The sequence below is a fragment of the Aythya ferina genome (assembly GCF_964211825.1).
Source record: "Aythya ferina genome assembly, chromosome: 5".
Taxonomy (NCBI): domain Eukaryota; kingdom Metazoa; phylum Chordata; class Aves; order Anseriformes; family Anatidae; genus Aythya; species Aythya ferina.
In genome coordinates, this window is record NC_140301.1 from 52,772,150 (window position 1) to 52,798,075 (window position 25,926).

The 25,926-nt window shown below is 42.7% G+C and overlaps 1 protein-coding gene across 7 annotated transcripts in view; it reads left to right on the forward strand.

Moving 5' to 3' along the window:
• EML1 (EMAP like 1) overlaps window positions 1–25,926 on the forward strand; it is a 121,910-nt gene that overhangs the window by 27,021 nt on the left and 68,963 nt on the right. Inside the window, exon 1 of one of the 7 annotated variants that reach the window (XM_084520722.1) lies at window positions 14,681–15,030. The exons of 3 other annotated variants lie outside the window; for them this stretch is intronic. In XM_084520722.1, the coding sequence (XP_084376848.1) occupies window positions 14,964–15,030 (67 nt within the window). In that variant the 5' untranslated portion in view covers window positions 14,681–14,963. Of the gene's footprint in view, window positions 1–14,680; window positions 15,031–25,926 lie in introns of those variants that run through there. 3 more of the 7 variants (XM_084520723.1, XM_084520725.1, XM_084520726.1) reach the window with 3 other exon arrangements.

The following is a 25,926-nucleotide window of genomic DNA, read 5'->3' on the forward strand; positions in this document are numbered from 1 at the left end:
AAGTTAAGTAAAAGGCAGAACATAAATTTGATTAAAATAAAAGCTTTTGCACAATGCATAATTGATCTGTAGAGCTAACTACATCAGAGTACTACTGAGGCCAAAATCATAAAAGATTCAGAAAGTGGCTAGCACTAACAGAGGCCATGAAATCATCATTACCTGCAGGATATAAATACATATTTTTATACAAGGGAAATTATATATGTAATTCCACCTCCTGCAATTGATGAAGGTATATATGTTCGTGTTTCCTGGGACTGAATAGCAAAACTGGGGAGAAAATCCTCCTAAGGACAAGCTGTTTTATAAGTGTCTACTGTGTCTTGCTGAGGCCCATCTGGTGCTGGGCTAGCCCTGTTGCAGATCTGGGTTCACCTGGTAGTTCGTGCTGGTGTGACGTTTTGTAGGGAGCACTGTGCTGTCCCCTGCAGCCTGGCTCTTGTCTCGGGCTCCTTCCTTTGAATCTGGGTTAATTCTGTGGGAGCTGAGCAGGTGACGAGGGAGGTTTCATACAGGATTCAGCCTCCTGCAAGCTTCTGTGGCCTCACAGGTGTAAGGAGAAGCCTTTCTGTCTGGAAAGGAGGCAGACGTTGCGCACTGATTTGGCTGTGCCTGCCCAGCAATATCTCAGTGGGGAGAGGTGCAGGACCATGGCACCCAGCCACAGCTTCTGCTGCTGCTGTTTCCCCCTGCAACGTGGGGGTGAAGCTATACAGCAAAGTGACCCTTTCTTTATTAGCTGTGCTGCCCCGTTAGCACAGTGGTGCGGAGCAGTTACACACTGTCATCCTCCGTTTGTGCCTATTTTTGAAGAGCCTACTCTCTGCCTGCTGGGAGTTACGTTTTTGAATGTTCCCTTTCTGTGCTCTCTGAGTCATATTCCCATCATTCCTATACCTCACAATATTTTCCCATTGCCATAGTGACTGCTTGCGAGGAAAGCACAGCTGAGTAACTTCAGGTTTTTACTGAACCCAAATTGCCTACCAGACTGGACCTTTGCTTCAGTTCGTGTTACATCAAGCAGGCAGCACAAACCAAATACTGCATTTTATTTTTAGAGAATCTTAGTTCCTTTCTGAGACAGAGAAGATATCGTCACCTGTCAGGTCTAATAGTCCTCCCTCTGAATAATGCCAGTCGTTCTCATCCTAAATCTTCTCTGAAAGTAGGGCAGCTGAAAGTAGCCCAGCTGAATCCTAACAGAGTAGCTAAATGCATATTATTGCAATGGTAAATTATGTGTTGTTCCACTGCATTTCCCCCCCTCCCTTAGGCTGAATTCCTTAAAATTAGAAAGAGTTTTGACCAACTCCATAATTCTAAACACCTCCCTCTGTTGGACGCAGATCCAAATGTCACAGCATTCTCAAATGTCACAGGAGTGCGTCTAAGCAGAACGGCAAACCTGAATTTCAAAAATGTGAAGATACCATTTTAAAATTTATGGCTTATGTTGTGGAATAAAAGATATATATAAATGTACATCATATAAAAGTACAAATTTAATTTAATCTAGCCATTCTTTATACATGTATATAATGTATATATTAAATGTGTATTTTAGATAATGTAAAAGTCAAATTGTTCTTGCAGAAACTACTTCTGTTAACAATGTGAACTGTAAGTTCAGAACAACAATTGTCTAGACTTCAAGGCTAAGGATCCTTTCAGTGCCTGTTTAGGAGATTGTACCTCCTAGAAAAAAAAATCATATCTGAATATCACTTTTTTAGGAGGGGAAGGGAGGACAGGTTGTACAGCATGCTTTTGCAATGTAGCACTCTGTAAATAAAGAGAAAAGAGGCATAAATGTCTTTCATCTCATACAAGGAAATAATAAAAACACATGCAAACATTTGATTCTGTCCTTTGCAGTACTTCATGATACGAAGCCAAGCACAGACTGAGTTCACTCTAAAACACTTTCAGATGTGCTGGTTTCAGATGCAGAGAAGCATCAAACACAAAGGGAGCTCTCCTTTCCATAGCTGTATGCATTTGCCTGCTAAACAGCAATTAGACATTGTTAACTGAAAGCAAGTACTGCAGCCAGTGTGAATAGCCTTTTTATTTTGTGAGCTTGTCCATATGGGCAGAGTAGGAGTGGGTCCAAAAAAGGGAACAGAGTAGAAAACCCAAATCCTAGCCATCCCACGTATTGTTTTGGAAGCTGACAGTGGGGACACCTCAGTCCTAATGCCTACTCAGTCCTTTGGTATTTCACTACTGTGATTGTGATAGTGATTTTTTGGCCAAATTTTAGCTCTGCTTTCTATCTCCTCATAGCAGGGATAGGAGCAGGAGCTCATTTTACAATGAGCACTAGTGAACAGAACTGCTTAGTACTGGCCTGGCCTGACATACACAAGTGACTGTGAGAAGAAAAGTTGATTCCCCATCACCAGCCCCCAAATAGTAGCACCACATACATGAGTATTCAGAAAGGAAATGAGAAATTTATTTCCTGGTATGACATTAACTAAACCAGTTGCTCCATCAGTTGCCCTTGAGGAGGTAGGAATCTGTTGTTGATGACTGAAGCAGGGGCAAGATCTGATCTCCTCAGAGCAGAAAATGGAGCAGTGGGTTGCTGTTTGGTGGTTAAGCAGGCAGAGGGCCTTTTAGACCTGAAATCTCAATTTCCATTATCCTAGTTAGATAGCACATGAGAGAGTTTGTAAGTGCAGCAGGGTTATTTGAGGTATTCCAGCCAATTACTTGTGCGATTCACATCATGTAAACCAAATAAAATAGGTGTGAGAAGAACAGCAGCGCAATGTCCAAGGAAGCAGACCTGTACTTACTGTTCCCTGGGAAGCTTAAAGGTCTGAACAACAACACTGAGGTGAATCTCAGGAAAACCAGACTGGAAAAGACTTTGAGAGTTCGTCTAGTCAATGTAACCCAAGGCAGGGCCAACTAAATCATATCAAACACTTGTCTAAAATGTTCTTAAAGACTCCATGGATGCTCTATAACTTATTCTAGTGCTTTACTGCCTTTACCATTGGAAAGATTTTTTTCTCTAATGTTTAATCTGAATGACAGCCTTTCTTGATACAATTTAAACACCATCTAAACTTGTTCTAACTGTGATAACTCTCTTCCTTTTTGATACAATTTTATGCGCTCAAGGAATTTATCACCCCCTTTCACACCACCTTCCTGGGTTTGACAGCCTCAAATTTTGCTCAGCCTGCCTTCACAGGTCACGCTTTGAAGCTCTCTGAGATGATTCTGGTTGTCTTGGGGATTCTCTGTTTGTGGTCCACATTTACTTATGATACGGCATGCAGAACTGGCCCTAGTGCTCCAGCTAAGGCATTATCAGTGCTGAGTAAGGTGGAAGGATTACTTCATGCATTTGGAGGACTATTTATTCATCCCAGTATGATGCTTGCCTTTTCCAATTTGCACAGCACAGCTGACAAAATGTTCAGTTTGTGGTCTACCCTTTTAAAACTGCTTCCTAATCAGTTATTATCTGCCTTCCATCAGACAATTACTGCCTAAATGTAGTCTCTTGCAGTGGGCCAGCCTTATTACCTGTTACCTTGCCTTTACAGATGGTTCTTTCAAGTCTTTTTATTTTTTCTTTTTTAATTTTAATCTGCCTATTGACTAGCATACTAGCAGTGCTCCCAAGCTGCGACCTGCACATTTAAGTAAGCTCTACTCCCTTTTTCAGTCATTAAGGAAAACGTTGAATATAATGGGACTAAGGACCAAATCATGCAGAATTGTATTTCATACATTTCCTCATTTTGTGTTATATTTAAGGTATAATTACCTACAGTTTTACACCTGTTAGAACAGGTGTAGCAGGGTCACCAGGGCTGTGCAAGTTATATGACACCGACAGCCTTCCCCCTGTCCACAACACAATGCAGTCATAGAAAGAACTAGGCTGGTTTGGCAAACTTTGTTCTTACAACTGCAGCTGAATCTGCTCACATCCCCACTATCTTATAGGTACATACAAACAGTTTGTTTAAAAAATCCTAGGGATTTGTTTTTTCTTTTGGTGGTGAGTGGGAGGAAGCTACCTAGACTGATCAGTAATCTCCCAGATCCTTCTTTTTCCCCCATTTTAAGGCACTGTGCATTTCTGATCTTCTGTCACCCTGTGCCTCTAGTCTCTCAGAGACAGTAACTACCAGCTCTGTGATCAGCCTGCGCTTTAAGCACCGTGGGATGAAGTTAAACAGTCTAGCCAATTTGAAAAGAAAATTATCTGAATACGGTGCTGCCATGAGGTGAATCAAACCGAGGAACTAATTTATCTTGCTAACAATCACCTCTTTGCTAGGCTAATTTTCAGCTGGATCTGTTCCCCCATTCAGATCCCTGTGTGCCCTTACGACTGGCTGTGGCAGTGGGATGCAGGAGGGAGCAAGGAGGTGGGAATGGAGTGAAGCAGAAGGGATGTAACTGCAGTATTCAGCAACAGCACCGACTTAATGTGTTTGTTGAAATACATGTTGAATTAAGACAGATACCAAAAAAAAAAGTCATAACTTGTACCTCCTTGGTGTCATCTGCCAGTACCTGTCCTGCACCCAGGCAGTGGGCCAGTGCTCCCCTGGCCTTCTTCACATGCACTTGTGGAGTGACAGCTTGTTGCCTCTCTGTCCCTGCATGCACCTCATTTTGTGCTTTTGTCTTTCTGGTTTTGCCTCAACATACTTTTGCAGCTCATCTATACTTATCCTGAATAATTCAGTCACTTTCCATATATTATCTTATGGCCAGGTCAGAAAGGGGCTTGTGATGTAGCCAGAGACTTTATTACTCCATTTTGTCTCCTTCCTCTGCACTGGGATAACTTGAGTTTCTGAGCTCCAAGGGAAAACATGCAAGGATGGAAAAACCCTGGCTTTCAAACTTTATGTGTCATATTTCCTAATTTCACGTGGGGGAATTCATGATTGAATTAATTAATTCATGAATGACAAAACAAAAATTCTTCATCAAACAAATGGAAAAAGGACAAAATGCTAAATTATATTGACTGTCCCCTAATTGTGTTGCTTGAATAGATGCAACTTGAAGCAGTGCATAGCTTATGGAGAGCACAAGCAAGAGAGAAAAGGATGTTTGTCCTGTAGTCCTCCGGCAATTCTGATTTGCTCAGCAGAATTGAATGCAAACAGATATTTTACTCTGCTTCTGGTCTCTAATTGCATAATTTTCTGCAAATTCACATGTATGACAGTTGAAAATCATAGGTCATATGTATACTTTTCCAGCATAAAGTATTATTTACTCCTTATTCTTGGGTGGTCACCAAGTGACATTTAAAACAATGAAGTTGGCAAAATGTCCTTTTGCAGAGTCTTATAGGGGTTTTATTCAAAGCATCTTACAGATAGCAAGTGAATGCCATCTAACTATTTGATGCCCTTGATAATGCATCAAGTGCTTTATCTTCTTAATTGGTCATGTGAAGCTAAATGGCACCAATATTGCTAAGCTTTTAATAAGTGAAGCGATATCTTGAAGGAATGGGAATGTATTCTAGATGTGTAAATATGAAAAATCTGGATCCAATCTCAGATGAGCATTAAGCAGCTAGCTAGGTTATTTGTAATTATTTCAGTATATAACACAATAATGCTATATTACATTTTTTCCATCAAAGAGTAATGAAACCAAGCTGAAGCTGATAGTACTCTGCAAGGCTGCAGCAGCTTCAGGCTTGGTCCTCGGCCTATTCTGCCCTTGGTCTAGGTGGACCTGCTCACCTTAGGGTGAGAATATTCCTCTGAAGAGATGTTTTTGGGAAAAGGTGCAAAATCCTTCATCACCAAATTTCTCAGGCATCTGTAAGATGTACCACAAGCTGGTTATGGCCAAAGCACTCATTAAACAGCTACCAATATGCAGAAGAGCTGTGTAAGAGGATGAATGCTAAGGAGAAGGCAGCGAGTGCTGCGTGACAGGGGCTGTGCGAGATCCCAGCTTGGCCTGCCCCTGGTCACGCAGTGTCCCTTGGCAGCCGCCAGCCCTTCATCAGCCAGTGCACACCGCGGGGGTTTTATGTTCTTAATTCTTTCGTTCATGGCTGCATCTGCTTGTGTAATTTATGGCACACAATACATATTTTTCTTTTGAGATCCGTTCTATTCTCTATTCCAGTATTTATTCCGTCGGAGAGTAGTGGGACAAGGAGGGGTTGTCAGGCATCAAAGAGTTGAAAAGAACTTGTCTTCTAGCTCTTTTTTCCTTGAATTATGACTGCACTAGTGATAAAATCCTTTTAGTTTCTCTCCATTCCCTTATCCATAGCTGTGGTTTTCTCTTGCTCCTTTGTAAATTCAAGAGAGAAATGTCAGGTGGCGAAGTACTTAAGAATTAAAACGCTGCATCAGGAAGTGTTTTTAAAATTAAGCGACTGTATGTGCAACAAATGAAGGATTGTTCCTTATGCTGCCGTGGCTGGCAGCCAGGCAGCAGGGCCTGGACAATTTCTCAGGGCTTCTCTGCGGGAATGTCATTGTTGCCCCTTGTTCTTCTTCCTCTGTCCACAACTCAAACTGCTGACTGCCACCACGGAAGAGAAGAATGCCACGCATGGCTTCCCCCGGGGCGGATTAGTAATCCTACACCTTGCGCTGCCTGGCAGAGGTGTTTGAAGACAAACTGCATTCTTTCCTCAAAAGCCAAATATTTCATTACTGTATGGGCCTGATTCCTTAATCCAAACCACTATGTCTATTCACGTTCCTGGGCAACTTGGTGAAGGCTTCTTTGGTTCAACCACTGCTTTTGTTGCATCTGATTTATTTTACATATGTCAAAAGAAGATGAAGAGTGGAATTTCAAGGTTTCTGGATATGCTGGCTGTGAATCTGCAGAAATAAATTGCTTTTTTAAAAAAAAAAAAACACGTGTAACACAAATTGCTTTGATCTCATTGCAGGCCTTGGGGTTGTTGCTCAGACCAGAACAGAAAAGTTTCTTCTGAGACAAATGTTGCTCCAAAGTAAATAACAACAACAAAAAAATATTTAATTCAAAACAAAATTACAGCTACCCACAAAAATAAAAGCTACAGCCCATGATGGAAATTACCTTAAAGTGATGTTGAAAACTGTCTGAAAGGATTGTTCCCTATTGCTTTCTTTTTTAAACCAGCCAAGTTTAGATTAGCTGATGATTTAACTGTTTTCTTCCATCCCCAGGTTGTGCCCAGGGATCTTGTACTGGGAATGCAGAAATGGGCTGAGGCAGCAAAAGCACTGGAGGGATGTAAGGTTTCAATGTAGGTGGTCCTGGGCTCTGACAGATATCAAAGGAATTGGGAGTGTAGTGGGCTGAATTTCCCATGTATTCCTTGTAGGTCATCCTTTCTGCCAGCTCGGGAGAAGTTCATGGAGACTTAAGGAGTTTGAACCAGTCACCTTGCTATTGTCCTGCACAGGGCTAACCTGTATGGTACAAACAGAATGTTGTCTGCCTTCTCCCCCTGCTTCTTTTTGTGTAATTAATAATTACACAAAGGCACTGGAGATGGATAAGCAAAACAATAAGCTAGGTCAGTTGGGGTAGTAAGTGGGCAGGGGTGATGGCAGGAGTTAAGATCACCAGTAAATCCTCCGCTTTCTGTGATTTGTTCACTAGTGCAAATTGTCTTTCCCAACAGACCCTTAAGAAAAGGCAAGCATAACATAAAGTCACTAAGAGACAGGCAGTATTTTTCCCGTTACCTCTGAGAAGACCTTTGCCATCATTCATTTTCCAGAGACCCAAAAGAACTTTAGAATGTCCTATCTGGGCAAATTTCCGCTAACATAAATTATCAATTTCAGCTCTTATTGCCAATGTAAAAAGTGACGTAAATGAGATGGGCTAGCCATTTGTAACATTAATATATTGAAGTGATGTGGTGCTTCATCTTATACATACATTTTTATGTGTGCTTTATTACTTACGTGGTTGACAGTAAATTTTCCTAGTGTGCATTGGTTCCCATGATGCCTTCATTGTGCTGGATCCTGAAAACAGTGAAACACTGACATGGGAAGGTGGGAAATTACAAATGTCAGGCCTGATATGGCACAAGTTTAGACAATCAATCTACTGACTGAGAAATGAACTAAATAGTGCTGAGATACCTTCCTCTGTTCACAGGCATGTGGGTATACGTTCACAGAACAGAGGAGCTTCTCTCTCACAATGTAGCTGACAAATACCCTTCGCTCCTTACTGTTTCCCGCTTCTGTATTTTACACCTTCTTGTAAATTCTTATCATCAAATTAAAAATCTTTCTAAGAACTTACCAGAATGAGTATTTTAGTACCTCCTTGTTAAAAAGTGGTGAATTTTGTTAACACCTCAAAAGGTCAATTTACTATACTGTATCTACCATTAAAAACAAACAAACAAACAAAAAACGCAAAACACTACATTTTCCTCTAGCCTTGTTCTTCTGCAATACAATTCAGAATGCATTGATTTATATTCTTATGGCTTTGTATAAAGCAGATGCTAAATTCCAACAAAATATGACTTAAATATATGCATAAAATAGACCTCTGGAATATTTATTGTCACAGTTATCTCAGCCATGTGCCAGAGAAGCGCCCTTGTTCTCCCTTTTTGACAATTGCTGCAAGCATTTCTGAATACCCAGATGTCTGGAGCTGCCCAGGTTTTCAGTAGGTGCAGGAAAGATCCTTCTGCTGAGAGGGAATTCCCCCAGGGAGTGATGCAGATGTGTGGGGATCACCCTTCTGCACCCCTGGCAGTGAAATGCTGTGTGCCCAACCTGTGCCAAAGAAACTGCACTACAAAACAAATGAAGTGGGATCTTGAAGAGCTGAAGCTTTCAGTCTCTACGTAGGGCTGAAGCCACCAAAAATAGGGCTGCAGAGTAGAGCAGGAACTGAGGGAGAAAATAAATAAATAAATAAATAAATAAATAAATATATATTTTTTTGAAGAGCAAACAGATTGTTTCTTTATTGATGCCATCCATCTTGCACCTCTTCACTTCAATCTCTCAGAGTATTAACATCTCCGAAATGCTGTCCCCATCAGCACAGATTGCCTAGAAGGTGGAAATGGAGTTGCATTCCTTTGCATTTGTAGTGCACATTGTTTCTCATCATAGTATCATTTTACTATCATAACACTATATCCATGGCTATAACAAGTCTGCATTTAGCCATAACATACATTGAAGTGCATTGAACCTAAGGTGTTGGAAGACCTTACAAAAATAAGGATATTTCTCTTGCAGATACTATGCTTGAAAGCATTTCATAATACACTGTATAAGTAATACATACCTTCAGTGTTTGTAGGCAGGATAGCCTAATGGTTAGTACACTTAAGTGGTAGTTATTCTGGTTTTATTCTGTCTCTTACCTCCCCACGTGGCTTTGGCTGTGTCATGTTTTCCCTCTCATTTTCCAAATGTGTAAAATAATGACAACATTCAGTTCAAGAAGTTGGTGCAAGTCTGAAAGCACCACTGTTTGCTGAGCCGCCTCCTGTCTTTGGACGGGAAGAGTCACAGATGTGCAAAGCATTATTCTTTCCATCTTCAAAGCACTCTTTTTGTACTTGCAAATCAATCAATTTGCAAACCGATATTATGTTTTTCTGAGCAGTATAATTAAGAACAATCTTATTAATTATAGAGAAAATTGCACAATTCCAATATATGCCATTCAAAACAACATGATGTAGACGGACTTATTGTAACGCGTTTTCATTTGGATAGTAAAACATGCATACCTTTGATGGTTTCAGCCCACATTTGTTATATTGTATTTTTAATGTGCTCAGACTGTGCCTGTGTAATGGTGATTCTCCCCTTACATCCCATCTTTCCCACATGCATGAAGTGCGCTTTGTAGTGACATTCATAAAGACCCCTGCTGTGGCTGAAACAGTGGAGTCCTGCTATTTAGATGAGCGATTATTCCAGCAGTTGAAGTGTTTTCATAAAGGAGACCGGGAGGCAAGTCTGCTACAGAGCAGTAGGAAAGGAAATCCTTATTTGAGCCTGTGATAGGACCCTGACAGAGAACCTCGCTCTAATACCTGGAGAAAGTCTGCTGGTGAGGAAAAGCCTCTTGTGAAGAACGAAGACAATTCATTCACCTCAAGAAATTGTCTTTGAAAAATAAAGCAAACCCTACTTTGTGCTTTCTGCTGCTCACTGAAGAGGAAGAACAAAGGCAAATAATAATAATAAAATCTGTTTTAATCAGGACTTAGGCAGGCTTCAGGCAGCTAAATCTAAGACTTAACCCCAGAGTCTGCCTGTGTTATGTGCCTGCCTCACCCTGAAAATGCCTCCACCTCCAGCTCCTTCTTCCTCACGCCCAGGCTGCCTGAGGCTACCAGGCTCCTGCACTGCGTCCTCCAAAATTTAGGCAGAGCACCACGCAGTGAAATGAGGCCTATGCTCCTGTGCGAGCTTCCTGACCACGTAGCTCCCGGAGGATGAAGAGCTGGAACAAGTGCCCATTTTTGGTTTTAAATGAGTGATTAAAGCACCCGCTGGAGAGGGGGGGCGATTCAGTTCCTGAGCCCTCCTCAGCGGGAGGAGATCCCCATTTCTAGCCCCGGTTTGAACCTTCTGTTCTTCCAGACACAAACCCTAAGCAGCTGTTCTGAGGAGAGGGCACACTGCCTGGATGAAAACACCTGGTTGCGGGTGGACTGCAGCACCTCGGTTCTGTGGCAGTGCAGAGCCCACACCTGCCCTCAGCATCACCCACCAGCTCCTCTGCTTCCTTCCCTCGCTCCCAGCTGCAATCCAGGGCCTGTCATCCTCTGTGACAACAGATTATTGAGGGAGAAGTGCACGTGCAGTACCTTATGTTTCAGGTTGTGCTCTGGGGCCAGGCACCTGAAGGGCAGGTGTTGCAGCACTGCAGTTTTTTCATGGATGAAAGCTATGACTCATGGAAGAAAACCTAAACTTGAACAAACATGCAATTTAAAGCTCCCAGGCCAGAGCAGAGGGAGACTGCTACATTAAGTGAGATTGCAAATGGTGAAACAGACACTTGTGCCTTAAATTGAAATGAAATGAGTTACACAACAGAGCTCAGCTCCTTTTGATCACATGGCAGTAAATGTGATCTATCAATCAGATGATTTCCAACCAGCTCAAGTGGCTCTTCAAAAGTTAGTCACTATAAAATAGATGCTATAATCATACTCTCTGATAAATTTTAGTGAAACCAGCACATCTGCTGACAGTGCTAGATGCTTTGCATGTTGAAGTTATCTCTAGCTACCAAATAGGCTCAGCATGGGCAGCAGCTGTCCAAACTTCTCTGATCTGTTCCATGGACATGCATTACATGAACCTAAAGAAAAATGTTTCATCCTCTGTGTTTAGTTGAGCCTTCACCTCTTGCAAACTCAGCAAAGAAGGGTCCGATGTGCCCAATCCCATTGGCAGTTCTGCACAGCAGGCTTTGCCACAGAGATCCAAATCCCTTACCAAGAGCCACCTCATTCCTCAAACAAGCTCACTGGAGGTGATGGCATCCTGCACAGACCCAGTAGTCAGAGTGTGAAAGGTAGCCTGTCAAAGCAGTCACCGAACGGCAAAAGCATCCTGATGCTGTCGAATTACAGAGCCAAAAAAATGACCTGGAAGGGAAAGTCACTTTTCAACAGTCCTTCTCTGCCAGCCAGATGGAGTGTGCTTGTGTTGTGCTTCTTTTCTCAATGATATTGCTAAATGTAAACAGTATTGGAATAAGGTTTATAACCAGTGCCTGCTATTTTAGTGACTTTAAAAAAGATACTGTAGCTCAGATTTTCTTTACTTCTTCGTGACTGGGAAAGCTTGCTATTGAGTTGAGAGTATTGTTAGCTGTAACATCACATTATAATACTCCACAATCCTATACTGTAGAGTGTTATGAATTGCAATGCTTCTGATATGAAACTACTACAGGGTATTTTTGGTATTTATTAGTAATGCAAAAGAAGTAGAAAAAAAAAAAAAAAAGAGGAATATATAAAACATCAAAATGCTTTGATCACTGCATGTAAATAGGGAGTGTAAGTGAGGTTTCTTTGTCCTGAAATTGGAGTATTAACTCCTGAAAATTCTGCTAGGGTTGTGTAAAAGCTCTTTTGTTTTCATGTACCAAATAGGTATTTGTAATACACCACTCAATACATGTGAAACTTAAATCATTAGTTACAAAATGCAGCTTTCAAAAAGGTAATGTCATACAGAGTTTCTAACACTGTCAACAGCAAGACACACAAACATACAACAAATCCCCTCGAAATACACCAATCCCACTGTATTGCTTAGGATGCAATTCCCAGTTATATCATTTAACATTTTCCAGTGCACTAGCTTGGACATGTACAAATGAATAAAACTATTGCTGACTGAAAAATGGACTATAAAAAGAAATGTTTTCATTGTTTAGATGCACCACCAGAATTCCCACTGACACACTAGCAAATCCTTCAGATCCATTGTTCCATTGTTCACACAGCCAGATATAATTTCTTTTTGTTTGTGTCTTGTAGTGCAGTTTAGTGTAATAAGATTGTAACAGGTCTAGAAATCATTGCAATTAAATTAAGACAGTGTTTTCCTTTTCCAACCCTTGCCCTCTGAATATAATGGCATCATAACAGCATGTAGAGACGTGAGCTGAGATTATTTTCTGTCACATCACTGAGCTGATTTTCAGTGTGGTGATCTGATAGGCTTCACTGTCAGCTTCACAACACCTTCACAACTAATTTCAGTAGGTAATCTATTGTAAAGTTCAGGTATTTATTTTCCTTCAATGATGCCATGCTCAGATCAGGTTCAGATTTTATTTTCGAAGTGATTTTAATTTCCCCTCCCCAAAATGGAACTGTATTGCCCCTTTCTGTCCTTTCTTCTGCACTGGCAGACACTGTAAAAGTTACTGGGTGTTTATTTCTCTTATCTTTGTAGTACTCTCATTGACAACACTTTTCTTACTACTGATGTAATACTTTGGACATCCTTTTCCATTTAATTAATCTGGTATTGTAATTGCTACAGACCTATACAGAAACTGTTTTGACATTAAAATCACACACCACAGCATAGATCTCAGAGATTTTTTTTCCCCAAAATTTACACATCTTAAGGAGGTACAGATTAAGCTAACATTGACATCTTAGAGAAAGCATGCTGCTTGTGTTGAAACTGTCTCTAGCTAGTGAAAAATTAGCACATTAAAACACTTCTGAGCCTCAAAAATAACCTAATCATAGCAATAATCCTTTAAAATGAAGGAAATTCTTAATTAAAATCAGTATTAAAACTGAGTTCCACTTTTCTAATATTGTAACTTGTCTGCCAGGAATCTCATGCATGTTTTTGTGTTGGTGTGTGTATACTTTTTTAGAACAATATGATAGTTTGGAAAAGTTTGATAGATTATGCATAAGGCGGTCATGAGAAAACCTAAGGGACCTTTGAAGATGAGAAAGAATTATGGCTCACTTAAAACATAAAGAAAATATATTGTCCTTAGTATTTTTGAAGTCATTCTCTGTCTGTCTGTCTCTCTAAAACCAAGCTACCACAAATTTCCCTTATTTTATAGCCTGCAGCTATAAAAGGCAGTTGTTTTCATCAGATACAAGTTAAGCACCATCAGACTGGTTTGGAGATCTCTTCAACTTTACCGATATTGGCACCAGCAATTCAGGAGGGAGCACTTTTCACTCTGTTTTAATATGGAACTGATATCTCAGCCTAATTTTATAGCATATTTTTGTGTTAGCAGTGCCGTGGTTTAGTGGTTGGTGAAAAGACTCACATATACAGAGCTCTTGCCTGTAACTGGATCCACATGATGGAATTGCCATGCAAAAAGCTCCTTAAGGGACTGAGATGTGAGGACAACACTGTGAGAGCCTTGGCATTTTTCAAGATGAAAGGTGCTGTAGATATGCAATGCACTATTTTTCTCTAGAGGAGCTTGAAATAAAACTGGTTTTCAATCACTGAACACGTCAGCATCCTCAGCACAGGAACCAAAGTTGATAGGGCATAATTTTACAATATTACTAACCATCAGTTTGGCACCACTGCTCATACAGCACCATGAATGGACAGTGTAGGAATGTACAGATATTTTATTTTAGTATCATATGTGGTGAAAGAGTACAGATAGCAGCACTGTTTGAACGAATAGCTAACACTATGGAACAGCACCATGAATTGCAGCAGATATCTTTATTATTGTGAGGGCGCAGCGGCCACAACGCTATGTGGACAGAGGGGCCCGGTGCGGGCCGTGAGGTGCGGGCCCATGTTCTGGGGATCCCAGGCGTCGGGACAGGCCCTGGGGCGGCAGCAGCCGTGCCGAGCCGAGCCGGGAGAAGCCGTGAGGAGCCGGGAGGAGCCGTGAGGAGCCGAGCCGAGCTGAGCCGTGCGGCCTGGCCCAGCTCCCCCGCGGGCCCAGCACCGGCCGCAAGCGGCCGCTCTTGGCTCGGCCTCGCTGCCCCGGGGCCGCCCCTCGCCTCTCGCCGCTCCAACCGAGCGCAGCCCCGGGGCCTCCCGCTCTGGCGGCCGGCTGAGGGGAGGAGGGACGAGGGAAGGGAAGGGAAGGGAAGGGAAGGGAAGGGAAGGGAAGGGAAGGGAAGGGAAGGGAAGGGGAGCGCCGCGCCCCGCCCCGCGGCCTCCCCCTCCCCGCCGCCGCCGCCCCGGCCGCGGCGGAGTGAATGTGTCGCCATGGCAACTGAGTGAGGCAGCAGCAGTGCGAGCAGGAGCAGCAGCAGCAGGAGGAGCAGGAGCAGGAGCAGCAGCGGCAGCGGCAGCAGGGACGGGAGCAGGAGCAGGGGGCAGGGGCAGGGGCAGGGGCAGGCCGCCGCGGCCCCCGCCGCCTCCGCTCCTCAGTGCGCGGGCGAGGCGGCAGCGGGCGGCCGGCGGGACGGGCGCGGCGGCGGCGGTGGAGGCGGTGCGGGCAGGATGGAGGACGGCTTCTCCAGCTACAGCAGCCTCTACGACACCTCCTCGCTGCTCCAGTTCTGCAACGGTACGGCCGGGGAGGAGGGCGAGGGCCCTGCACGGCCCCGCAACGGAACGCGGGGCAGGGGAGAAGGGGGAGAAACTTCGCCCCCGCCGCAGCGCGGCCCCCGCAGGCTGGGGACGAGGCTGTGGGGACAGCCCTGGGGGCTTGGGGACAGCCCTGGGGGCTTGGGGACACCCCTGGGGAGCACCCGGCCCGGGGCAGGTGACCCCCGGCCTTCCCTGCCCGGCAAGGGCGAGTTTTGGGTTGGGAAGGGCTGGGAGGAGTTGAGGCGGGCGGGTTGTTGTGAGCTGGTTATTTTTGTCCTTTTTTTTTTTTTTTGGTTGGAAGAGGGGGCGTTTGCGGTCCGGGTGGGAGCGGGGAAAGGCAGCAGTTGGGCTCGGGATGGGAGAGGAGGAAGAAGGAAGTGAGGGACTGTCAGGATCAGCAGGGGCCTGGGTGGCAGCGGGAGCCCTTCGCTGCTGGTGCTGGTGCTGGTGGTGGGTCTGTGGGGGCTGAACATCCCCGCGAGTGTCTCCTGGAGAACTTGGGAAACAAAACCCGCTATTTCGAGGTTAGCTGTTGCTTTGTGTTTTTGCAGCAAGGTGATGAGCGTCCGCAGCCCCGTGTTTCGGTCGGAGCTGGTTTGCGGAGCTCGGCTTCCTCCAGGTTTCAGCCGTGGTCTGGGGCCGGCTGCTGCCTGAGCAGCTGGAGTCAGGTTAATGGCAAATTGCTCGGCCACAGCAGCTGCATCAAACGTAGCTTGCTTCTCCTCACGGAGAGGACGAAGATGATAGATTTTGCACGATTTTCCTTGTGGCATGGTGCAAGAAAGGGGTAGGCTAGCAGAAAACTTGGACCTTGAGATTTTGGGAGTAATTCTTCAGAACGTGATGGATTGGGCTGTGCATTGTGCGGGGATGCAGTGTTCTCCCAGCTCCTCAAGAGAGGAAACTATGACTGGGTACGGGGATTGTGCGCTAATAGCAGATGCCTGTTTTGCCTAATCTTGGTAAATATTTCATTGCAAGCATTTTTATAAAGAAAACATGCATCAATTTCTCGCAAACTTTGTACTCTAATCCATTTATAAGCAAGCTGGCTTCCTAGCAAAATCTCTGGGCTCTGCTTTTCCACTATTCATGATAGCAGCATGCATGTGGGAACAGGAGGAGTAACAACACTCTCAGTAGTTTGAATAAGCAGAGGATCTCATTTCTGAGAACTCTCGCTGCTGCTGATTTTGTAACTCTAAGCACATAGCATACATGATGAAAATATCCCCTCCCCATTTACGCTGTACATAGGTTTTAAAATCTTGGTTAATCCTTAAGTTTTATGCTCTAGAATGGGTTACTGAAGAGATTACCTGCCTACTTGTCATATAATTGTAGATAGCAAGCTCAAGAGACTGTTGTAAACCTGTATTGTTCTGTGTTTATAAAAGAAAGTGGTTTGATTCAGAAGCCTTTCCTTTTATGAGTTAGCCTTCAGTGAGACTATATTATGCGAGATGAAGCAGAACAAGAGAACTGGGTCTTTGAATAGTGCCTTGAGGTGATCAGATATTTCACACAGACACGCATGACCCATGAGGAAGAAACTACAGATGAAGGATGCCAGTGAAGGTTTTGAGATTGAAAGAGGAAAAGAAAATTGCTTTGGAAGGAAGTGGAAAGCTCTTGCAAGTAGAATGGGTGCTGTGAAAGACGATGCGGAGTTGTAAGGAGGGTAGGCATAAAGAAGAACCGAACAGAGCGAACAGGTGATAGACATTTGAAGACAAATGTGATTTCAGCATGGGGTGAAGTGAAATAAAGAAATGGCTGGTAAGCACTTGAAGTGATCATCATTGTACGCTGAGAGGATTTCTGTTCTGAAGATAGAAGAAAGGGTTGGTTTTCCAAGGAAGGCCATAATGGAAATTTCTGATCACCTAGAATCGGAGAAACAGTGAAGAGACTGCCTGCGTGTCTGGTGTCAGGACACATCGGGGTGCGGAGCCAGCACTCCTGTAGGAACAGCCACAGATGACCTGTGGCTGCACAGGTGGCTCAGGGCAGTGAGCAGGCTCTCGGCTTGGCATGAGGATGGCTGCAGCTTGTCCCCTTGCCCAGTCCCTTCTCCCTGCCCTGGGCAGCTAGTGGCTGCGGGGGGATGGAGGGGAGGAGGGTGGGCTTGTGGTGGGCTAAGGAAACGGGGTCTTGGCCCTCAAGGGACCTGGTCTGGGGGGAAAGGGGCAACAGGAGGGCAAACTGACCCCAAGCCGCCCTTCTTCTCTAGAAACCACTCAGTGTTCAGGAGAAGAGTTTTCTTCTTTAACCGTATACAGATCTGGTCTGCGTGATTGTGTAGTAGCGTGGTTTTACGGCTTACAATGCGTACGGATATCAGAAATGGAGGGAGACGGGAGAGAAGAAAGAGGCAAGGAAAATAGTTGCGTTTTGAGCTGCATGTCGAAAATCTAGGACAAATATTTAGCACAGCTAGTTCAAAGACACCTACTTTCTTCAACTCCGTTTTGCAGAGCAGTGGGGTAGAGTTGGCGTTTGAGAGCCACTGTGCTAATGGATTCAGGTGTCACTCAGAGGCAGCATCAAAGCAAGAAACACAAACTTGCAGTATGATTTTTAGGTTATTTCATTCTGCTTTCCTTGGGTGTGAACTTGGAGGAAATGGTGTGTGTCTACTTTATGGAGTCTATCACACTCATTTGCCATCTCCCTTTCAGAGGACAGCCTCTTCAGATGCACAAAACATTTCTGTTAGCTGGTATGCCTATTCTGTTTGCTTATTTTTTATTTTATTTTTTTTAAACGACAACACTAAAATAACTCATTAATGCCTGTCTAAGGATGGTTCTCAGCTTGCATCTCACTTCCCAGGTATTGAAGAACACTTGGTTTATTTTGCATGTTGAAAAGTAGAGTTTGGATTATTAACCAGCTTATATTATTGCCAGCTTATAGATCCACTCCCTGGTATTGATGTAACTTTTATGTGGTTCTTGGATAGAAAGCTGTTATATTCACCCACAGTCAGGCAGTGCTTTAGTAATGTATTCCTTAAACTGACGGCACAAGTGGTACAATGCTAGTAAGGCAGCCTAGTGTTAAGCTTTTAGTGTCTGAACAAGAACTTGCAGAGAAAATCATGGTGGGCATGAAACCCCACAGAGCAAGGTGCATACTGCAATTAGGTACAGGGCTCGTTTTGCCTCCTGGTCACTCTGCCACTCAGTAAATCAGCTGTAGTGATTATAACCAAGTCAGGGACACAGGTGGGATGGATGTGGGCAGAGGTTTGTGGATCCTCTGCCTGCAATTCCCTGTCTGTTCGTAGTTGTAACCATGATCTAAGAAACATGGCCTGCTGACAGATGTGGACTTGGTTATTAAGTGAGTAAAATAAAAAGGGTGGAATTTGTGCTTTGTGTTCTACAAAATGCCTGTGTGGACTTCGAAATGGAAGTGGGAATTTACCCTTGATTTGTTTACAACCTGTAGCATCTTCTCAGTATTCTTCACTTGGCTAGTGGGGAAATCATAGCTGTCAAATGGTCACCCCTGCAAACATGGGTGTCTTGTTTGACAGAAGCATCACATTTAGAATACCTGGATAAGGCAGTAAAAAAAAAAAAGTGGAAAACAAATTCTAAATGAAATGGATTTCTTTGTAAAGGAAATTTTGAAGTGATATCAACTATATCAACATCTATTAAATAAATAAAAAAACATAAAACAACCTTTGAACTTAAAGGAGTAAAAACTCTTTTTCAGTCCTCCCTCTCCCCTTCCCAAATCTCCATTTCAGTCTTCCCCCAATCTCCATTATTTAGATTTTTGACTGGTAATAGTTTTTATAACTGTCAGTCACCATTTTTTTTCTCCCCAAAATCGGGAGAAGTGAATTGTGTAAATCCGTTCATGTCCTAATTTTGGTCAGTTTACTTCCAATTTGAACCTTCTGCTTCTGTAATTATCTGCCTTTCCTGAAAATAAGTTGAATATGTGTATGTTTTCTCTGACTCATTTATCTGCAAGTGGAAGGATGCTCTGTCGGTGAGGAAGTGAACTCCACAAACAGGAAACATTTATGGACAGTATTATTCTGGCAGTTTTCTCTTCTTTTGCAGGTGACTCTCTTACTTCCTTTCCCTGACCTTCCAAAACACGTCCAGTTACTCTCTTCCTACAGCTGGACCAAAATTGCATGATATCGTATGGATTAGGGAGTGAGGGGCGGTAAGCTGAGCCTTGTAGTTTTCAGGTCACTAGATCAAATCCGTCAAGGTTAGAAGACTGCGATTTGTTTCACTGTGATCACTTCCTAGGAATAATGCCAAGTGAAATTGGATTGTCTCGTTGGACAGATTCATACCCCATGCAGATGAAAAGATGTTGAATACATCTTCAAAGCAATGTTAAGAACTTGTCAATAGCATTACTCAAGTTTGTTGTTTTTTCTTAGAAGCATACAACAGGGTGTTGAGAGAGGCAGACGTACCAGACTTTCTCATACTTTGTCTTTGGACCTGCTCTCTCCAGGCCAGGGGCATGTTTTGACCTCGTGGAGGTAACCTACATGAAGCATCTGCCAGTTTGGTAGGACAGGAGACTTTCTTAGCCAGACTTGCTTGGAGAACGTTTTCTCATTTTTCTTTTCATTGCAATTTGTTCTGGCTTTTACAGTTGAAACCTTAGATATAACCGTGGCTTGGACTCTGCATTAAATGTCTGTTTCACATATTTTGAAGCTCTGTAGCATGTAAGATGAGCTTTGATCAACCAGCTTCTAGAACTCATTTTCTTCTATCCTGGAATTAAGGGGAGGGATAGCATATTTTTGTGTGCCTAGTAATTGAATGCAGAATAAATCATACACTCTGAAATAAAAATAACTTGCTGTAATGGGCGCTTTCACAATATATATTGTTAGACTATTAAAGCTCAAACTATTATTTTTAGTAAGGCACTATATAAGTAAAATGAATTTGTCGCCCTTTAATTAGCTATGTGTTTCCAAATCATAAATTATTAAAGCCCTTTTTAGTCATGAATAGTGTTAATTGTAGTTACTAGAGTTGGGGAGGGGGGGTGTTTTTTAATAAGCTTCTAAAAACAAATGAAAATATAGATCAGTTGTGAGAGAATCCTTCTGTCTTAGTCAAACCTCAACAGAGAGGCTGTGTCAGTGTTAGCAGGATGGAGAGAAACTGCAAGTATCAAGTATTTTATCATGAATAAAACAACATACGGAATTGTAAATTAAAGCATTGGGCTCTCAGCAGAAAAACATGCTTTATCTGATCTTCAAGGTTTTTAAAAAATTTAATAGTGCTTTATAGAACTGATGAAGTGAGTGTTTTAAGTTCTAATTAAGAATACCAAAACTCAGATTCTTCTATTGAAGCTTAAACCACGTGCAAACAATTCAAATAAGGCTTAAAATTATATTAGAAGTACATTATTAAAAAGTGAATACATGAGGAGGGAGAGAGTGAGTTCTCCAGTCAGTGACATACATTTTAATAGGCTTTATCCTGACTTCCCTTGTTTCTTCTTTCCTTAGAAATTCAAGCTGAAAATCCTAAAGTTGATGCTGCAGCTCTTTTGTCAAAAGAAGTTTTGTTAAGCTGTAATGAAGAACCTGTCTTTTGATCATTAAAATCTCGAGGAAGATGTGAGAGAATAAGTAGGAAGGTCGCATGAAGTGCCATAATGACTGTATTTTTGTCGGTGTTTGCTGTTTGCAAATGACACTAATTGGGCAGCCATAAGGTATTGCAAAAGCTGAGAGGGAGTACGGAAGGAACTTGGGACGATTTTTGTTCTTCCATGAAACACAATGAATGTTCGTTCATTACATAATTAAAATGGGGAAGTAGCTCCCTGAGGTTTTTTAGGGGGATGGGGTGGGATAATGATATGTTAACATGATTTCACTAAATTAATTCTTTGGAAAGTAATTAAGTGAGATTGTCCACACTCCATTACTTCCAAAGAGTAAAATCTGACATGGTCCATCATTTTCTTGTCTTGCTTTGAAATGACTGCTTATTGAATAAATATAACGCTCATTTGAAAACTAGTAAGAGAGGTCTGTAACGCTATTTTTTAGATGATGTGACATACAAAATTACCTTTTTGGGTCTTCAATCTGAAATGAGCAGCTCATAGTGATAGAATAGCTTGCTTTTCTTAATAGCATAGACATTGTGTTTGATTGAAAACTTGTGGAAGCTTCCTACAAGAAGGGAAGAAGAATTTATTCTCTGGTTTAAGTATAACTTTTATAATCTGTTGCAGGTCAATATATGAAACGCTGCTTGTAGTCATCTGAGAGTTAGGAGCCCTTTCAAAACACAAGGTTGAGCGAAGCTTTCAGATGTGAAGTTTGTAAGATACAGAATAGGTTAGTACATTCCAGTATGTAAATAAATAAATAAAAAAGGTAAAGAAAGAATCATAGTTTCAAGCTACTAAAGGCAAATATTTTTAAATGAAAACTTTGTAACAAATCTTGCATTTCATGAAAACTCAATGTGTTCTTCCAACTGTGGTAAAACAAAACAAACAGAAGCAGCTTTTGAGACTTGCAGCTGTAGCTCCCCTTCACCAAGGTGACATGGCAGGGCAGCAGTGAGTTAATGTCTGGAATTTCCCTGGGGTCAGCAGCATTAGGAGCATCTTCCCCTCTCCTTCAGGAAAAAAATCATTATGAAACGTGCAAAAGATGCTGACAGACAGTCAGCTTCATATTTATTGTATGTTTGTTAGAAACTAATACCATTCTGTTGTTTCCTTTCCCTGTCCAGCATTTTGCAAACCTTGTACTTTCTGGGAAGAATCCTCCCAGCTCCCAAATGGCAATGCTGCTTGAAATAGCTTGGTGGGTCTGGCAGGTGGGTCCTCTTTCTGACCCCAAAGTTAGCACGTTTGGCTTCATGTGTTAGGTAACGTGGTCCTAACAATCAACATCTAGTGAATGCAGTGGCACAGGGTGGCTGCTTGGATGTCAGCAAGCTCTGCTGCTAGATGGGTGGTCTGGCCAGCTTGGCTGGGTCACAGGGGGCAACGGGGTCTTTATCTAAACTGTTCAAAACCTCACAGGCATTAGCATGGCCGGAGACTCAGGCTGATCTTTATTAGAACCGATGTCTGCATTTTTATGTTAGAGAATATCTCATTTTTTTTGCTGCACTTCTTCCAAATATAGGCCAAAATAATAGGGTAGTGACAGCCAGGACTTTGCTCAGCTAATATGAAAAATCAGGCCATCTTTTTTAGGTTTATAACTGTGAACTCAAAAAATAGAGTTTTGAACAGAATTGAATTTTAAAATTGAATCTAACGAGTCTATGTATGTGGATTATCTGAGGCCTGGATGCCTGGATTTAAAGCATATTTAAAATAGCTCAGAGCATAACACAGTAAAGAATTGCTGATCTGTTGGGGGCAGGAGGTGAAATCCTGGTGCTGTACAGCTCACAGGAGTTTGGCTGCAGACTTCAGTAGGACTGTGATTTCAAACTCTGAAAATGCTCACGGTCAAACTCTAGTTGAGTCTGAGAAAATAAGGATTCTTACAAATGTTGTCCCATAGGAGGGAAAAAAAATACACCACTGTAATTTAGCTAACTCTGTATAATGCCATGCACACGGGGAGGTATGAGGGGAGGCATTTTCCTTTTTTTTTTTTTTTTTTTTTTTCCTTTTTATGCTAGACAGTTTGTGCATGTGTCTCATCCCTGTGGTGGCTGTTTTTCAGTTTGGAAATTAGTAATTTCCTCTGTTCAGATATCTTAGTGAGCTAATTAGGGATCCTTTGGGACTAAAGGATTTATACATACAACTTTTAAGTTAAGCATTTATATGTTTTCCCTGGCTTGAGGCTTTTCTTTACTAAGAAATGAGAAGAGATCCTGTTATAAAACTTGCTCTTTTGGCGTGTGGGGTGGCAGATGGGCAGGTGGGGTCAGCTACTGGTGGCATGCAGATGCATCTTTTCTTGAATGGTGTGCTGCGGGATGTGCAGCTGAAGTGCAGGACACTTTAGAAGAGATACTACAAGATACCCTAGGTCTGCTATATTGTACTTCAGCACTCCACACTGGCAGGAAACGTGGGACAGTAGGAAGACATCTGTAGAGCACATGACCATTGCACAGGCACACTCCTGGTCCAAACTCAAACATAAAGGTGGAGCCTGGCTCTTCCCAGTGGTGCCCAGTGCCAGGACAAGAGGCAGTGAGCACAAACGGGCATGCAGGAGGTTCCTTCTGAATGCCAGGCAGCGCTTCTGTGCTGGGCGGGTGCCACAGCACTGGTACAGGCTGCCCAGAGAGGCTGTGCAGTCTCCCTCCTTGGAGATCTCCAAAAGCCACCTGGACGTGGTCCTGTGCAGCCTGCTCTGGGTGGCCCAGCCTGAGCAGGGGTTGGGCCAGGTGCCCTCCAGAGGTCCCTGCCAGCCGCAGCCATGCCGTGATTCTGTGAAATATCAAAGTCAGTGGGCGTCGCTGCTGTGGCAGCTAGCGCCAGGGCAGTTGTGCTGTCTCCTTCTTTGAGAGATGATGTCTCCTAGCCTCTAATTTCTTACCGTCAGCCTTTCTAATGGGGAAGGAGTATGGTCTGGTACACTGCTTGTGAAAGTTGCTTACTCACTGTTCCAGTCTGCACTTTTTTCTGGGATTCTTCATCCTGTGAACAAGTCACCACAGGGCTTGTGTTGTGCTTCAGCAACAGTTCTGCAGGTCCAAAGATTTATTCGCAGTTGTTTTTCACAAAGCTTATTAAGGTTACTGATGGCATTCAGAACTGAAAAATAAATGCTGTTGACTCCTTTGAGCAAATACTAATGCATTGGACAGAACGAAAATCAAGGCTTTAAATTTACAACTGTTCTGCTTTGTCAGAAAACCTAAGCTCAGTCATTTTAAAGGGTGTGAGTATGTGTGTAACAGACTAGTGGGCCTTTTTATTATCTAATAACTCGGTGTTTCCACACCTGTTTTAAATAAACACAGTCCCAATGCTAGCGGGGGTTTGGGGTGTTTTTTTTCCTAATATGATTATTTAGTGTATGTTGGGTTTTGCTCCGATATTTTTTTCAGGACGTTATCTGAAAGACTTGAAATAAGCACGTTATCAACACAAGTTTGGAAGTAGTTTCTGTCATACCCATAGTCTTTCAGAACTAATCGTTTGACTCAGCTATAAATTTGTTATCTGAACTGTACTTCAACTGTCTTTTACGACCTGGGTGCTTGGATTTGGTTTCTGAAAACAGCAAAGAAACTGAGTCATGGGATTAAATATTCAGATACGGAGCTGAAAAATGTTTGCTGGTGTGTTAAGCAAATGCTTTATAACCAAAATAAATTGCAGTTGGAAAACATGGATGGTCTCCCAGGAGCAATATATTTCTATTTACTCATTTTTTTTTTATGGAGTTCAGTGATAAGACATTTAGGTGAAACTCTGAAGCAATGAACAGAACAGAATGGTTTGTTCTGATGTTGTCTCATGTGAGTTATTTGAGAGAAGCATTTCTGTAGCTGCGATTCCTAGGTAGGATGCTCTTGCCAGGACCTGAACCTCTTACATGAAGACATACTCCTGGGTGAATAATGTGCTCACTTCTAAAATTTGTTTAAACAAGGGGATTAAATACCAGGGCAACCTACCACTTCTGTTCCCCCAGGGCAAAGATACAAAAAAGGAAAAAGGATTTTTTTTTGAATGAAGCTGCTGCTTTTGATAAAATTTATCTGGTTTCTGATGTGTATTTATATAATAAGGAAATTATTTGAACTACTGGCTTTACTACAGCAGTGAGTAACACTGTGTTGTTGCAATTTTTCAATTAAATAATCCAACATACGTAGTCCGGGGGAAGAGTGGATAAGGGATGTGTAAGATAACAGGCTTGGTTCTTTAGGTGTTACAGATAAGAGGACCTATAGGGTTGCTCGGTGGTGAAGGTTAACGGGCCAGAGAGCTGGGGAAGCTGGGTGACTGTGGTGGAATATTCAGGAGACCGAGGTTCTCATTTTTGGGCCACAGCACCTCAGGCAGATAAGCGAACATGAACATGCTGCTGCTCCAGAGAGAGGTCTTGCTTCCTCTCCTGCTCTGTGTGGTTTTACCCACTGAACGCTTGACAGACTAATTTGTCAGAGTTAATTTAACATGCTAACCCAACAGCAAAGTCTGCGCCGTGTTTGTGTGTGGTACTTCGTTTTTGCTTTTGCTGGGCTCGTTTTCTGCCAGGTCAGAGAATTAAATCAGCTTCAGGAGGCAGCAGAAGATAAATTGCAGGAATAGTGGTGCTGCAGACAAAACGGGCTTCGAGATGGTCTCATCTCCCCTTGCAGACCTGGACCTGTGCTTTGTCACTGCAGCTGCTCGTGGCACCATGTGTTGAGCAGCCTCAATAAATTAATTCAAGTTAGAAGGGATACCCAACTCTTGCTGTATTGTGGCAGACAGAAGTGATTCCTTCCCTCTCCCCCCCTTTTTTTGTCTTGTGCCAGGCATGGTGGCAGAAGGTAAAGTTGTAAAACACTCTGCGAGGCAATGCAGAGGAAAGGCAGACAGCCACTAAAAGACTGCAATACGGAGGAAACGTGATTTATAATTGAATTAAAAGTTCGTAGAGATGGAAAATTACACGTGGGTCATAAATTTCAATTTCAATTCAGTTACCCATTCAAGGCACAGTGGACTAAGATAAATTTTTTACCACTGAGATTCCTGCATTTCTGTAGGGGATGTTTAGCTTCCTCGGTCGCTTTTGTGTGTGTGTGTGGTTCCCCCTCTGGAAATTATGAATCTCAGTATTTTGTAATTCCTATGTTCTTTGCAGAATATGACATGTCTGATTCATAGCAATGTAATAGCTGCAGCACACAGTTGTACTCAA